This window comes from Rhinoraja longicauda, chromosome 16, assembly GCF_053455715.1.
Source record: "Rhinoraja longicauda isolate Sanriku21f chromosome 16, sRhiLon1.1, whole genome shotgun sequence".
Taxonomy (NCBI): domain Eukaryota; kingdom Metazoa; phylum Chordata; class Chondrichthyes; order Rajiformes; family Arhynchobatidae; genus Rhinoraja; species Rhinoraja longicauda.
This window is the reverse complement of record NC_135968.1, coordinates 11,798,280-11,815,179: the sequence shown is the minus strand read 5'-3', so window position 1 is coordinate 11,815,179 and position 16,900 is coordinate 11,798,280. Positions and strand designations below refer to the sequence as shown.

The following is a 16,900-nucleotide window of genomic DNA, read 5'->3' as shown; positions in this document are numbered from 1 at the left end:
CTCGGAGAAAACCCACGCAGGTCACGGGGAGAACATACGTATGGGGTGAAGGCAGAAGAATGGGGTTGAGAGAGAAAGATAGATCAGCCAGGATTGAATGGCAGAGTAGACTTGAATGGCCTGAATTCTGCTCCTAGAACTTATAAACGTATTTACTTTGGAAATGGCAGTGGTTGCTGCAGGCATTTGACCCTCTGTAATGGACTTGCAGCACAACATTTATATGACTAGTCCAGCTATGTTTCTGGCCAACGCCCATTGTCAAGTCCCTCGTGCACAAAGGCTGCCGTGGATGAGGGATTTGATGATGAGACTATTTGGAAAATCGCCTCACCACATGCTTCTGACGTGACTGCCACCTAAACAGAATACAAATTTGAGAACGTGGGAAGAGTGGAACCATCTAATAAGAAACAGATGAGTAAATATGAAAGTGGGATTTAGAACCGTAAGAGCTGTAAAACAATTCACCAGAAACTGGCCGTCATTGACAGTTAACATTTATCAATCACGATGAGCAGGAAGCTAAGAGAGTGCCTGTATAAAACACAATGTGCTGGAGTAACTCAGCGGGTCAGGCAGCATCTCTGGAGAGAAGGAAAAGGGATGTGTCTGCCAGTCCAACCCACCACTGAAGTCCCAGATGAATAGAGCTTTACTGTACGTTTCTTTTCACTTACCTTTCATCTTTTTCACTCCAAGACGTACAGATCTGTAGGTTAATTGGCTTGAGTTTGTATACATGGTACAAGTGTAAATTTTCCCTAGTTTCTGTAGGCTTGTGTTAATGTGCTGGTCGGTACGGACTTAGTGTTTCTATAAACTTAAACTAAACAAACTTTTCAAATATTTATAGAGGCTTTTTTCACCCAGTTTTTATATTACCTGCAAGCTTAATCTTTGTCCTTTTAATCAATCTCTGTGTCCTCTTTGAATGAATTCCAAACTGTTCTTGATTCTCAATACTGCTGCTTTTTTTAAAAGCAATTTTGTACACGTCTTCTTTGGTCTAAGGCTGTCCCTAATTTCCTTCTCGCCATATTCCTCAGCTGTGTAATCGATAGGTGTTCACCATTCTCCTTTTGATCTCCTCTTTATCTGATCCTACCATGTGCAGGCTACACTGGTGGGAATGTTGCCATATTTCCTTGCTACACAGGAACTCGTTTGTCCGATTGAGTCCACATGCACTCCAAGACCTACAAGTTCACTCCTCCACTAATTCCCCATCGATAAAATCTCTCTCTCACATCCATTTCAACTTAAGTTTCAGTTTAGTTTATTGTCACGTGTACCAAGATACAGTGAAAAGCTTTTGTTGCGTGCTAACTGGTCTCAATCCAACAACCCCCCCTCAATTTTCCTTTCACCCATCTGCATTGGAGGCAATTTGCGATAACCAATTAACCAGCCGCCAGCCATATTCTCGACTATGTGGAGAAAACTGGAGACTCCAGAGGAAAGCTAGGCGCCCACAAGGAGAACAGACACAATTTGCACAGAAGGAACGGGAGATTGGGGTCACACCTGGTCATTGCATCTGTGCTCGAGCAGCACTGACTGCTGTGTCTCCTGTGCCAGCCTTTCCGTACATGGCCCTGGTCGCATCTGAGTATTCAAGGAGCAGAAAGGAGGTGAGGAGGAACTTCTTTTGTCAGAGGCAAGTTAATCTGTGGAACTCATTGCCACAGAGGGCTGTGGAGGCAAAGTCAGTGGATATTTTTAAGGCAGAGGTAGAGAAATTCTTGATTAGAACGGGCGTCAAGGGTTATGGGGAGAAGGCAGGAAAATGGGATTTGGAGGCAGAGATCAGCCATGATTGAATGGCGGAGTAGATTCGATGGGCTGAATGGCTTAATTCTACTATAACTCGTGAACTTGTGAAGATCAACCATCTTTACTGCCAGTTAACATTCTTCAGATACGTTCATCCCATGGAATACATTCAAGCGAGAGCTAGATAGAGCTCTTAAGGATAGCGGAGTCAGGGGGTATGGGGAGAAAGCAGGAACGGGGTACTGATTGAGAATGATCAGCCATGATCACATTGAATGGCGGTGCTGGCTCGAAGGGCCGAATGGCCTCCTCCTGCACCTATTGTCTATTGTCCTTTGGGCAAAACAAAAACAAAGTATTAGGTGGCACTAGGTCAGCTGGCAGAGCCCACTGACTCACAGCACCGGAAACCTGGCTTCCGATCATGACCTCGGGTGCTGCCTGAGTGGAGTTTGCATGTTCTCCCTGTGACCGCGTGGGTTTCTTCCGGGTGCTCCAGTTTCTTTCCACGCCCCAAAGATGTGCGGGTTTGTAAGTTAATTGGACTGTGGAAAATTGCCCCTAGTACGCAGGGAGCCGGTGAGAAAGTTGTATGATTATAGAACTAGTGTGAATGGCTGATCGATGGTCGGCGTGGACCCGGTGGGCCGGTGGGCCTGATTCCACGCTGTATCTCGAAGCTAAACTAAACTAGGCTCAGCGAGTCAGGCAGCAACTGTGGAGGGAATAGATAGACAGCAGTTTGGTATGGGACACCGAGAAACACCTCAAAGATCAAATAAGTATGAACGGGTATTGGAGAAGAAGAAAAGGTTCTTGTTTTGTTGTTCCAATTAGTTTGGTTTAGTCACGTGTACTGAGGTACGGCGAACAGCTTTTTTGTTGCGTGAACAGCTTTTTTGTTAGCGGAAAGATTATACATGGTTACAATCAAGCGTCCGCAATATACAGATAGAGGATAAAGGGAATAATATTTAGTGCACGATAAAGTTCAATAAAGGATGGCACGGTGGCCTAGCGGTAGAGCTACTGCCTTACAGCACCAGAGACCCGGGTTCGATCCAAACGACGGGTACTTGTCTTGCCTGTACGGAGTTTGTACATTCTCCCTGTGACCTGAGTGGGTTTTCTCTGAGATCTTCGGTTTCCTCCAACAAAGACGTACAGGTTTGTCGGCTAATTGGCTTAGTAACATTGTAAATTGTCCCTAGTGTGTGTAGGATAGTGCAAGTGTGCGGGGATCGCTGGTCTGTGCGGGTATCGTTGGTCGGTGTGGACTCGGTGGGCCGAAGGGCCTGTTTCCGCGGTGTATCGCTAAACTAAACTAAGCTAAAGTCTGATTAAAATAGTCCGAGGGTCTCCAATGAGGTCGATGGTAGGTCAGGACCATCAAAGTAGAAAAGACCGTGAGAGGACTTGCTTAGAGTTTACGAGAAACCAAATTAAAGGATAGGATTTGAAGGGCTATAACCTCTCCATTACTACCTGAGCCGATACAAGCTCATGGAGTGGCTAAACGAGGGAACATGGTTTAAGGCACAATGTGGGAGAGAGGTGTTCTATTTCATGGGATATTGGCAGCACTACTGAGACAGGAAATAAATAAATCATTGGGACATGCTCCACTTGAAAGACTGAGATCAAAGTCTTTGCAGAAAGAATAAATACAGCAGTTATAAGAACTTCAAATGAGTGGGAGGCTCAAAAGTGTTGGAATTATAAGTATTAGTATTCAAGTAAATGAAAGGGAAGAGTGAAGAGAAAGAGTATGTTCAGCATGGCAGGTAAGGGAGAAACTGAAGGATAGGATTTAACTCCAATCCTGGACTTTTGTCATAATTATTGCTTACGAATTTTGGTTTATTCCTATTATTAATTGAATTTAAATTCCACAACTTCCATGGTGGGTTTTTAACTTGGGTTTCAAGATCTAGTTCTTGTTCGGCATCATCGGCCTAGGTACCAAATGCAAACGTGGCAAAGTAGCTTCCTCCTCAGTCAACCGTGTAAATTGTTCCTTCCAAACCCGTGATGAACCCGTGCCTAAAGTGAGAGAGCTGCACGGTAGCACAGCGGTAGAGTTGCTGCCTTACAGCGCCGGAGACCCGGGTTTGATTCTGACTGCGGGTGCTGTCTGTGCGGACTTTGAACGTTCTCCACGTCACCTCGTGGGTTTTCTACAGGTGCTACGGTATCCTTCCACACTCCAAAGACGTGCAGGTCTGTAGGTTAATTGGCTTCTGTACATTATCATATCATATCATATATATACAGCCGGAAACAGGACTTTTCGGCCCACCAAGTCCGTGCCGTCCAGCGATCCCCGTACATTAACACTATCCTACACCCACTACACCAATTAACCTACATACCTGTACGTCTTTGGAGTGTGGGAGGAAACCGAAGATCTCGGAGAAAACCCACGCAGGTCACGGGGAGAACGTACAAACTCCTTACAGTGCAGCACCCGTAGTCAGGATCGAACCTGAGTCTCCGGCGCTGCAGTCGCTGTAAAGCAGCAACTCTACCGCTGCGCTACCGTGCAGCTCTCTCACTTTAGGCAATAGACAATAGACAATAGACAATAGGTACAGGAAGAGGCCATTCGGCCCTTTGAGCCAGCACCGCTATTCAATGTGATCATGGCTGATCATTCCCAATCAGTACCCCGTTCCTGCCTTCTCCCCATACCCCCTGAATCCGCTATCCTTAAGAGCTCTATCCAGCTCTCTCTTGAATGCATTCAGAGAATTGGCGTCCAAGGGACAGAGCCACAGTCGAGAAGGAGTAGCCATGCTGCCACTCAGCATCAAATCCAGACCCCATGGACAGAACACCCTATGGGGTGGAGAGAGGACATACCAGGAAATAAGAATTAGGAATGTTAATTCCAGGGTCACATCAGAAACCTGAAGCACGGTTGGAAAGAAGGCTCAGGATGTTCTAACTGTTTGGTTTCTTTGTCCTGGTTAACAAATCCAGCAGTTTTTCCTGAGGTTCCTGAACTTTGCTTTCATTGATTGCACGTTTATGTGAATCTGATTTTTGTAGCAAACTACTTAGCCATTGTAAACATCCGGAAACTTATCCTTTAGCCTAGTTTAGTGTAGTTTAGTTTACTGTCACGTGTACCGAGGTACAGTGAAAAACTTTTGTTGCGTGCTAACCATTCAGCGGAAAGACAATACATGATAACAATCGAGCCATCCACAGAGTACAGATACACGATAAAGGGAATAAAATGAAGAACGTTTAGTGCAAGATAAAGTCTAGTAAAGTCTGATCAAAGGTAGTCCAAGGGTCTCCAATGAGGGAGATAGTAGCTCAGGATTGCTCTCTGGTTGTGGTAGGATGGTTCAGTTGCCTAAAGACTTCTGGGAAGAAACTGTCCCTGAATCTGGAGGTGTGCGTTTTCACACTTCAGCTTCCTTTTGCCAATGGGAGAGGGGAGAAGAGGTAGTGGCCGGGGTGTGACTCGTCCTTGATTATGCTGTTGGGCTTGCCGAGGCTGCGTGAGATGTAAATGGGTGTGAAATCCACAATTTTACTGGAAAATGCCTCGGGTGCCAAGCAGTGTTTCATTTGGATATTGAACTGCTCTGATGAGCTCGATGAGTTTGTATCCAAAAGCTTTGAGTTAAAGCATTACAAAGGTATATGGAACTGGCTGCATTTCTCCACCTCTCAGTTCCAATTCACCAGCCCTTGTTCCGATGCCATGCCCTCACTTCTCCATCTGGCTTTGCATCATCAGTAAACCTTACCATGTTGTTACTCAAAAGCGAACACCCGCTTGTGATGGAAGCCTGAAATTAAAAAAACAAAGATGTTGAAAACACTCTGCAGATTAGACCGCATCCAAAGAGATAGAAACCAAGTTCAATGACCTTTCCCTACAGATGCTGCCTGATCTGCTGAGCTTTTCAAGGAGGTTCTAGATTTAGATTTAGATTTAGAGATCTAAAAGTTGGGCCGAAGGGCCTGTTTTTGACTTACTACTTAATCTGAGTCATAGAGCGTGAGTCTGAGTCACAGGCCCTTCGGCCCAACTTGCCCACTCCGGCCAACATATCCCAGTGTCACTCATCCCACCTGCTCGCATTTGGCCCATATCCTCCAAACCTGTCCTATCCATGTAACTGTCTAACTGTTTCTTAAACATTGGGATAGTTCCTGCCTCAACTACCTCCTCTGGCAGCTCGTTCCATACACCCACCACCCTTTGTGTGAAAACTTTACCCCTCAGATTCCGATTAAATCTTTTCCCTTCACCTTAAACCTATGTCCTCAGGTCCTCGATTCACCTACTCTGGGCAAGAGACACTGTGCATCTACCTGATCTATTCATCTCATGATTTGATACACCTGTATAAAATCACCCCTTATCCTCCTCAATAGTCAGTAATATTAATTGTGATTTACTGAGAGCCCAGAAGTAATCTCTTATAGCACCTCACTAGTAATCATAAGTCATAAGGTCAGAAATGATAGGAGTAGAATTGGGCCATTTGGCCCATCACTCCACCATTCAACCATGGCTGATCTATCTTTCCCTCCTAACCCCATTCTCCTGCCTTCTCCCCATAACCCCTGACATCCGTGCTAATCAAGAATCTATCTATCTCGGCCATAAAAATATCCACTGACGGCCTTCACAGCCTTCTGCGGCAAAGAATTCCACAGATTCACCACGCTCTGACGAAAGAAATTAATTTCTTCGTGCTTAATTTCTCTCAAGCAGAAAATTACCCGTTAATCTTTCCTATTTTTTCCTCTCTTATAGCCAATTGAAATCCATTCCAATACTGTACATTATACTAATCTAGTGTGCGCTTACTTTACATATCAAATTCATGTACACTATACCCGTTGATTTCCTCTCATTCACCCTGTGGTAACAGTCTAAAAAATTATGAGATTTGTCAAACATGATTTCCTCCTCGTAAAACCGGGCTCAGTGCCTAATCTCATGATTATTTCCATATGCTGTGTTACCATTTCCTTAGTAATGGAATTTGGTATTTTGCTAACGACAGACCCAAAGTCAACTAGTCCATCATTCCAAATGTTTCCTCTCCCTCTATTCTCAAATGGCGACGTTACAACTGCGACCTTTAAATCTGCGCGAACCCCTCCAGAACGTCAGGGGGTTATGGAAGATCATCAGTGACACATTTCTGCAGCCACCTCCTTTAGAACCTATGAGACTGCAGCAGTAGGTCCAGGAGACAGATCTAATTAGCAGTCTGAGGAAGGGTCTCGTCCCGAAACGTCACCTATTCCTTTTCTCCAGAGATAGTGTCTGACCCGCTGAGTTACTTGTGTCTGTCTTCGGTTTAAACCTTCAACTGCAGTTCCTTCCCATGCAGATCTAATTTTAGCCACAATATAGAGTCATAGGGTGATACAGTGTGGAAACAGGCCCTTCGGCCCAACTTGCCCACACCGGCCAACATGTCCCAGCTACATTATTCCCACCTGCCTGCACTTGGTCCGTATCCCTCTAAACCTGTCCTATCCATGTATCTATCTAACTGTTTCTTAAATGATGGGATAGTCCCTGCCTCAACTACCTCCTCTGGCAGCTTGTTCCATACACCCACCACCCTTTGTGTGAAAACGTTACTCCTCGGATTCCTATTAAACCTTTTCCCCTTCACCATGAACCTATGCCCTCTGGTCCTTGATTCCCCTACAATGCGGAAATAGGCCTACCGCCCACCGCGTCCGCGCCGACCAGCGATCACCCCGTACACTAGCATTATCCTATGCAATTTACAGTTTTTACCAAAGCCAATTTGACCTACATACTTGTACGTCTTTGGAGTGTGGGAGGAAACCGGAGCACCCGGGTAAAACCCACAAGGTCACGGAGAGAACGTACAAACTCCGTACAGACAGCACCCGTAGTCAGGATCGAACCCGGGTCTCTGACGCTGTAAGGCGGCAACATTACCGCTGCACCCCTTAATATCTCCAGAACTCTCTGTTTGGATCCTCTTGGTCATAGAACTTTGCTAACTGTCCAATCCTCGCTAGTTATGTAAACCTTATATCAAACCTTATACCCTTGCCCTTTCCATTCAATTTGTCCTTTTTTTAACTTCAAATAGCCTTTTAGGGTGAACTCTGGAGCAACATCAACAACAATAACATCATTCTATGACTCTATGTCTTTCAAAAGATACCTGCATCGATTTTAAGTGTGAGGGAATATTCACATGAAGAGATAAGCTTAGCTTAGGACAACTTAGTGGCATCACCTGCCTCCTTAGCTTCAGTAATTGCTGAACTGTAAATTATCTTTTGAAATTGTAAATTGCCCCCAGTGTGTAGTGTGTGTTAGTGTAACGGGGACTCGGTGGGCCGAAGGGCATGTTCCCATGCTGTATTTCCTAATTAAACTGAACTGAACTAAACAGTGCTCTCAATATCTCAGTGACAGCATGTATCCAGTGGTTTAAAATAGATGAACAGCTCCATTTAAAGAAGGGTCTCCATCCGAAACATCGCCCATTCCTTCTCTACAGAGATGCTGCCTGTCCCGCTGAGTTACTCCAACATTTTGTGTTTATCTTTCATTTTTTACAAGACAAATTTGCCATTATAGCAGAGAATGGAGAAGTGAAAGTTTAAAGGGCTGGTACACAACAATCCATGGGCCCCATTTTAAATCCTTGCAAAAATAAATGAACTGGCATAGATGCACCCAGCTTCATGGGGGGGGGATTCCACAGGGAATGCTTTGAAGATGCAAGTGTAAGCAGTATTTCATTCAAAGCCTGCAGCTGTAATTAACAAATGAAAAGAGGCATTTGCCTGTTTTGTAACAAATGTCAACACCTTTGTTTTTGAGGGCCACCCACAGAGTGTGCATTTTAATACAGACAGGAGTCTGAAGAAGGGTCCCCACTTGAAAAGTCACCTATCCATGTTCTCCAGAGATGCTGCCTGACCCACTGAATTACTCCAGTACTCTGTGCCCTTTTTGCTAAACCAGCATCTGCAGTTTTGTGTGTCTGCACTTTAATGCAGAGCAGATTATTTTGGCGCATCCCATTTTGTTTTGTTTAGTTTAGTTTAGTGACATAGCATGGAGACAGGCCCTTCGGCCCACTGAATTTGCACCGATCAGCAAACCCTGCACATTAACACTATCCTACACACTAGCTATGTTTTACTAATTCCAGATTAGGGATAAACATTGTGTAAGAAGGAACTGCAGATGCTGGTTTGAACCGAAGATAGACACAAAAAGCTGGAGTAACTCAGCGGGACAGGCAGCATCTCTGGAGAGAAGGAATGGGTGACGTTGGAAGAATGGTCTCGACCCGAAATGTCACCCACTTCTTCGCTCCTGAGATGTTGCCTGTCCCGCTGAGTTACTCCAGCTTTTTGTGTCTATCTTAGGGATAAACATTGCAGGGGTCTCCCTTGTGTACAGGCAATTTATTTGAATAATTAATTGAGATCTTTTTACATTCATTAGAGAGAAGGCCAGGCAATTATTTAATTTCTTATTTGAGAGGCAGCATTTTCAAAGTACTTCTTCCGAACAAGTATCTCACTTTAGATTATGTGCTAAAATCTTTAAAGGTAACGATGCTAAAGGAAACAGGCCATTGTTAGCTAATTTGTTGGGTGAAAACGAGAAGCTGGTGTGCTGGACTTAGAAACATAGAAAATGGGTGCAGGAGTAGGCCATTCGGCCCTTCGAGCCTGCACCGCCATTCAATATGAGCATGGCTGATCATCCAACTCAGTATCCTGTACCTGCCTTCTCTCCATACCCCCTGATCCCTTTAGCCACAAGGGCCACATCTAACTCCCTCTTAAATATAGCCAATGAACTGGCCTCAACTACCTTCTGTGGCAGAGAATTCCACAGATTCACCACTCTCTGTGTGAAAAAAAACTTTCTCATCTCGGTCCTAAAAGACTTTCCCCCCTTATCCTTAAACTGTGACCCCTTGTTTTGGACTTCCCCAACATCGGGAACAATCTTCCTGCATCTAGCCTGTCCAACCCCTTAAGAATGTTGCAAGTTTCTATAAGATTCCCCCCTCAATCTTCTAAATTCCAGCGAGTACAAGCCGAGTCTATCCAGTAGTATAAGAAAATAACTGCAGATGCTGGTACAAATCGACTGAGTTACTCCAGCATTTTGTGAATAAACCGAGTCTATCCAGTCTTTCTTCATGTGAAAGTCCTGCCATCCATCCCTTATCCACTCTGGAATCACCCAGCGGGCAAGCTATGCTTCTGACTGCAACTCAGTCAATCCTGGATCCCAGGAGAATTTGCGAGGCTCGGAGTGAGCAGTAACAGCACTACTATCATCAACCGCCCACCGATTGTGGCAGAGTGTGTGGCGATCCTGCACAGGACACCCACCCCTTTAGTTAGCTCAGAACTCCAGTGAGACCCATGAACCACAGCAGGGAAGAAAGTGCAATGTTAGCAACGAGAGTGCAGGATCGCTGCTGAAAGGGTTGCCCGTGGAGATTCTTGCAATGCTGTGATCTGTCTGTCCTCTTGTTATTTTGAGAATGTCAGGTAAAAAAAAAAGAAGTCGTGTTGGAGTACTTTATTTTTTTTTTGGAGAAAAGCGTTAAAAAAAAGATTAGCACTGCTGAAAGTTTGGGGTTAGTTTGCACGACTTTCACACATCCCCCCCCCCCCCCCCCCACAAACAAAAACTCTCCAGTTTTTTTTTTTTTGGTGATAATTATAAAAATCTCCATTTTCTTTCTGTGCTCTTCAACTGTGCAGCATTATTCCCCCCACCAAGCCGTAAGGTTAGCCGACGCTGAGTAATGCAGCAAATATTTGTACAGTGGGGGCTGGGGTTTGGGGGCTTTTCGCACAATGCGAGCTGCTGCCTTTTGTAGAAACCTTCCTCCTGCCCCCTCCACCTCCACCTCACCCACCAGCCTGGATCTCATGCCCTCCTGGGTTGGACTCTCTCTCTCTCCCAAACCCCTCTCTATCTCTCCCCCTCTATCTCTCCCCCCCTCCCACTCTCCCCCTCTATCTCTCCCCTTCTATCTCTCCCTATCTCTCTCCCCTCCCTCTCTCCCCCTCTATCTCTCCCCTCTCCCCCTCCCTCTCTCCCCTCCCTCTCTCCCCCTCTCTATCTCCCTCTCTCTCTACCCCCCTCTCTCCCCCTCCCCCTCTCCCACCTCCCTCTCAAACCTCTCTCTCTCTCTCCCCCCCCCTCTCCCTCCCCCCTCTCTCTCCCCCCTCTCCCTCCCTCTCCCACTCCTTCTCTCCCTCTCTGCCCCTCTCTCCCCTCCTCTCTCCCTCCCCCCTTTCTCTCTCTCTACCCCCCACTCTTTCTCTCAACCCCCCTCCCAAACCCCTCTCCCCGCTTGTAGTGCAGAAGCTCCTTTTGTGTGATGAGATGGGATGTGACGGGACACAGGCTGTTGTTGCTGTGCGAGCCACACCTCCCAACCATTCATTTGCAAAACTCTCCGCTGCACTCCGTTCCCTTGTCAGTGGGGGTTTTGTGTGTGTGTGTGCTTGTATTGCCTGTGTGGGGTGGGTCGGTGGGGGAGCCTTGAGTTTGCCAGCAGCGAGGGAGGGGGGTTATTCCGGGGAGGGGAGGGAGGGGGCTCCCGATGGAAGGGGGACACTTTCACCTCGCTCTGCCTCTGGGCCACTGATCGGTGCCGGGACCTCTCGCCTTGTTTCACTGAACACCCGCGAAAACTTGCCTTGGGGAGAAAGAGCGAGAGAGAGAGAGGGAGGGAGCGATGGCTTCTCAACAATGTAAGAGGCGCAGAATCCCCATTCTGCTCGTCAAATGCATTCATTTTCTTCTGCAATTTCAGGGGGTTTGGGGGGGGGGGGGGAGAGGGAGGGAATGAGGGAGGATAGAGAGGGAGGGAAGGAATGAGGGAGGAGAGGGAGGGAAGGAATGAGGGAGGAGAGGGAGGGAAGGATTGAGGAGAGGGAAGGAAGGAATGAGGAGAGGGAGGGAAGGATTGAGGGAGGGAGGGAGGGAGGGATTGAGGGAGGAGAGGGAGGGAAGGAATGAGGAGAGGAGAGGGAGGGAAAGAAAGAATGAGGGAGGAGAGGGAGGGAGGAGGGAGGGAAGGAAGGAAGGAAGGAATGAGGGAGGGAGGGAAGGAATGAGGGAGGGAGGAGAGGGAGGGAAGGATTGAGGGAGGAAAAGGAGGGAAGAAATGAGGAGAGGGAGGGGAGGAATGAATGAGGGAGGGAGGGAGGGAGGGAGGGAAGGGTGTGTGGGGTTGTTTCAAACTACCTGTTTACTGAGCCACTCTGCAACTCACAGCCCCTGTCTCTCCCCCAGACTGTGGGAGCTGGCGTTGGGTTGAGAAACGTCGCCTGCCTGTGTGTATTGAGTAACCGATGGCCAGTCCTGCAGACTGCACTGCAAAAAGACAGTCTCCCCGTTCTCCTTTTGTTTGCTGCAAAGCTACAAGACAGACTCGGTGCAGCGGGCACCGTGAACTTCCAACAGGTTGAGACTGTTGTTTGTACAGAGAGTGGTGTTGGGGAGGGGATCAGACTACAAATGTCGCCGGCTCTCCACCATGATCCTGGAAATCATTTACAAAGAGTCTTCAGTGGAATCTGTTACACGGCCTGGCAGATTGTGGCCTTTTCGGAAATAACACAGTGATTTAAAAAAAAAATTAAAGTCGTCTTTTGGTTGAGTTGGGTCACCCTTCAGAATTACCCTGGATTGGAGGTTTAATTTCTGAACGCTGCTGTGAACACGCCAGGAGAGAGGGAGAAAGAGAAACAAAAAGATGTGTGGGTTTATCGTGCAGTGTATTTTTGGTCTGGAAAGGAGATGGAAGCAGAGTTGATGAGGGCTTTTAATAGGGTTGGAAAAACAATTGTTGAGGAAAGTAAATCAAAGCTGCTGAGGAATGGGTCTGATTAGGGTCAGCATGCACTCTGTGGGCAGAATGGCCTCCTTTGGTGTATTGGGATTCTCGGAGGTGTCTCACATGGAATAGTCATGGTTACAGTGTGTGTGCAGCTTGTAAACCTGTTGTCTCATGTATCCAGCGAAGCAAGTTCAGCCTCAACTCCCTAGCTGTCTGTGCTGAGTTCTGTCTCTGACTGTGTGTGTGTATGTGTGTGTGCCTCCTCTGGGTACTATGGGGGTTTCTCTTGCGCGACCGATACAATGTTTTAGAAGGATAATTGATCACTGCAAGTTACGCACAGTGCCGCTGGTGGTAGAATCTGATGGGAGGGAGAGTTGGTGAGAATGTGGGGAGAATAAGTTGCATGTCAAATCAGTTGGGGGAGCACTGCACGAAGTGGAACAGAGAGAGAGAGAAAGAGCGTGAGAGAGAGAGAGAGAAAAAGAGAGAAAAAGAAAGAAAGAATGGTTTGTCGTAAAGGAGATATGAAAAGATTTGAAGGTAGACACAAAATGCTGGAGTAACTCAGCGGGTCAGGCAGCATCTCAGGAGAGAAGGAATGGGTGCCATTTCGGGTCGAGACCCTTCAGACTGAAGAAGGGGCCCAAACCGAAACGGCACCCATTCCTTCTCTCCAGAGATGCTGCCTGTCCCGCTGAGTTACTCCAGCATTTTGTGCCTACCTTCGATTTAAACCAGCATCTGCAGTTCTTTCCTACACACCGAATCAAGGGATATGGGGAGAAAGCAGGAACAGGGTACTGATTCTGGATGATCAGCCACGATCGCATTGAATGGCGGTGCTGGATCGAAGGGCCGAATGGGCTACTCCTGCACCTACTCTCTATGTCTCTATGCTTCTGACTGCAACTCTGTCGATGCAGAGGACAAGAAGGGGAGCAGCAGTTAGAGGATGGGAGCTGTGGATTGGCGATATCCGCAAGCAGCATTGCGGACTTTATCCCTGGGAAGTGGCCGATGCTTTTGTGATCAACGTCCAAGTAAAAATCCGTGACGTTGCTTCACGATGTAGATGTCAAAATCCTGGATTTTTATCCATGTGCTGTACATTTGCCCAAGTCTCTCAAGCAAAGGTGAAACTCTTTCTCTTTCCATTCTAAAGCCTAAAACATGGAGAATCTGTCGCAATTGGTATTGAGCACAAAAGTCAGGAAGCTTTGCTCAACTTCTGCTCCAATAGTCCAGTCCTTTTCTGGGCAACTGTATCGTGCTCACTGTATTTCTGGGAGCAAATTGAAAGTTTATTTTCCTGCATTTGAGAGACTCCAGCAGAATGCACAGCATCGAGATCAGCTGCAAAAACCAACCAATTAAATGATATCCCATCATTTAACATCGACTTCTCCAACTTTAGATAGTTCCTCTGTCCCTCTCTTCCCCTCCTCCTTCCCAGATCTCCCGCTATATTCCTGTCTCCACCTATACCCTTCCTTTGTCCCACCCCCCTGACATCAGTCTGAAGAAGGGTCTCGACCCGAAACGTCACCCATTCCTTCTCTCCCGAGATGCTGCCTGACCTGCTGAGTTACTCCAGCATTTTGTGAATAACTACCTTCGATTTGAACCAGCATTTGCAGTTATTTTCTTATACTAAATGATATCCCAGTGTTTTTCTTGTTGTTACCATTTCATTCTCCGGTATTCTTTTCTCAACTCTAATTCTAGTTGCTGTATGAAAAAGTTTTACAAGCCACTTTTAATCAATGCATGATTAGGATTTGAAAATTGCTGCCCGATGGTGTGGTGGCCACGCGATCACGAGTAGCCTTCTAAAAGGAATTTGATAAATGACTGAAAGGAGGAAAGGATCTAGAGAGGCAACAACAGGGTGACTAGGTGATTGACCCTTGGAAAAAGCTGGCAACACCTTCAATGCCATGGTGTACAATTTCTAAGTGTGGGGAAGGAAGTCAGTTCCTGTGCTGCAGGCTCAGAGTATTTGCAATATACGATTGCCGATTTAAAGCTGCCATCTATTACTTGTCAACAGGTGAAGATGCAATGACCGGTGATACAGATAAGTATCTTGGACCACAGGATTTAAAAGAACTGGGCGATGATTCACTGCCAATGGAAGGAAACACGAGTTACATGGGTTTTAGCCTTGGAGCTCGATCGGCAAGGTAACGTAGTTGACACTGTTGCATTTTATTGACTGAACTAAATTTGAAAGCTGCCTATTAATGGTTGTGTCATAAGTGATAGGAGCAGAATTATGCCATTCGGCCCATCAAGTCTACTCCACCATTCAATTGTGGCTGATCTATCAATCCCTCCTAACCCCCCCCCCAATTCTCCTGCCTTCTCCCCATGACCCCTGACACCCATACTCATTAAGAATCAATCTATCTCTGCCTAAAAAAAGGCAGATGTCGAAGAGGAGAAGAATACGGTGCAATCTGCTGAGCATCTCAGCTTGTAAAAGTGTGATTAAGTCAGACTTTTGTGTGGAAACCACATCAGTTTATAGGGATAAATGCATGCCCATGATTATCTCTGAATTACATTGGAAAAAATAAAGCCTGGAGGGGGAATTTTTTAATTCCGGTTTAAGAGATTTGGGCAAAAAGCTCAGCGTTGTGCTAAGTTTTTTCTTGCAAACACAACTAAACAATGTTCTAGTTTCATTTTTAACCCAAGCTGTTCCTTTTCAAATCTTGGAAAGGATTTTATAACCCATTTAAAATATTAATTTTAAGAGCGCAAACAATAATTTTGTTGGTTGTTCAAGAATCCCCAATGAAAACTAAATCCACCATCAGCCATGGTTTTACAGAGTTTCTGCTCAATCCTAAAGACTGTGATCTGGCCTCATCTCAACATTGCTGGTTAAGATTATTTGCATTTTCCTCTGTTGATCATTCATTATTTACATATATTTGATTACTCGCACAATTCACGTGCTCCTGACGACGAGAAGGGAAATTTGCACGTTTTAAATCAATGGTCTCAATGTTTGACAATTCGGAAAAGAAATAGCAAAGTATCGCTATGTTGCTTTGTAAAATCACTAGATTAAAGTACGTAGCATCTGTTGACTTTGTGTACAGTATCTACGGTGCACATGGATAGCACAACAAAGCTGTTTATAGTTTGACTGAGTAATCCCATCCTTTGCCCTAAAGGAAAATGCTTCAGGAATGAAAACATTTACTGAAAGAAAAAAATCCCCTCAGTTATATCACTTCTGTCCCAGTAACAGACATATGAGCTTTGAGAAGTCCAATTTAGGCACTGTTTGATCATGGCTGATCTGTATGCTAACTGTGTATAGATCAGATATAACCTAGAATAGAATTATATCCTAGAAGATATAACCTTAATATCCTTGCCTAAAACAAAAATTGATACATCTGATTTTTAATTGATTGCTGGTATCACCTCCGAGCAGATTTGGTTCTAATCGTAAGGTCACAAAATTGGTACTGTATATACTAAGTACTAAGTTATAAAACAGTCCCCGTCTTTCATGTTAATAAAAACAAAAGCTAATTTAAGTTGGACTCGTGATCAGGTTGGTGGAACTGAATTGAGGTTTTGGACTTTGTCGCTGATTCCAGTTTTCAGCCCTGGTCTGAGGTTGATAATGTCAAACTGAGTTGACCAGAGTTTAAACAGAGGACTGAAGAACCCCTCTATGCAGTGGGCATCGCATTAACCTTTTGCAGGAGGTTAATTCTCGGTTCTGGTCCACAATAATAGTATCTCGTTTCTCAGTAACCACTGGTTTAAAGTGTTGTCCTTTACCTCACTGCTCAGAAAACAACTAACAGTAGCTTCTCTAACTTCCATCCCCGCCCCCCCCCCCCCCCCTCCACCCCAGATGTCTGCTTTGCTAATCCTACCTTAACCTCCTATGTAGACAAAACAAATCTAAGAATGAACTATGAAGCTGTCTTTTTGCCATAAATCATTACTTTTGATTAATGTTGACGCACATATCTGCCTGCCTGACGAGGTGACAAAGGATCTCTCAGTCTCTTTCTCTCTCAGAGAGAGACGGGTTATTCTGTGATCTTCCTTCACCCCCATAAATTGCATGCATTTACATGTTTTGGCCCCAAAATTAATAATTAAAGGGTTGCCAAGGAGCCAAGCTTTGTGATGCACAATCGATTTGAGGTTTTTTTTCCCACTGCTTTGAGTTTCTCAAGCTAGTTTAGTTCTGCGAGTATTTTTGTACATTTTCTGCATGT

General features: G+C 45.6%; 1 protein-coding gene across 30 annotated transcripts in view; it reads left to right on the top strand.

Moving 5' to 3' along the window:
* ank3b (ankyrin 3b) overlaps positions 1–16,900 on the top strand; it is a 515,038-nt gene that overhangs the window by 390,267 nt on the left and 107,871 nt on the right. For 29 of the 30 annotated variants that reach the window (XM_078413212.1, XM_078413210.1, XM_078413236.1 and 26 more), the window contains one exon: positions 14,695–14,827. In XM_078413212.1, coding sequence (XP_078269338.1) covers positions 14,695–14,827 — 133 coding nt within the window. Of the gene's footprint in view, positions 1–11,417; positions 11,551–14,694; positions 14,828–16,900 lie in introns of those variants that run through there. The other variant, XM_078413224.1, reaches the window with a different exon arrangement.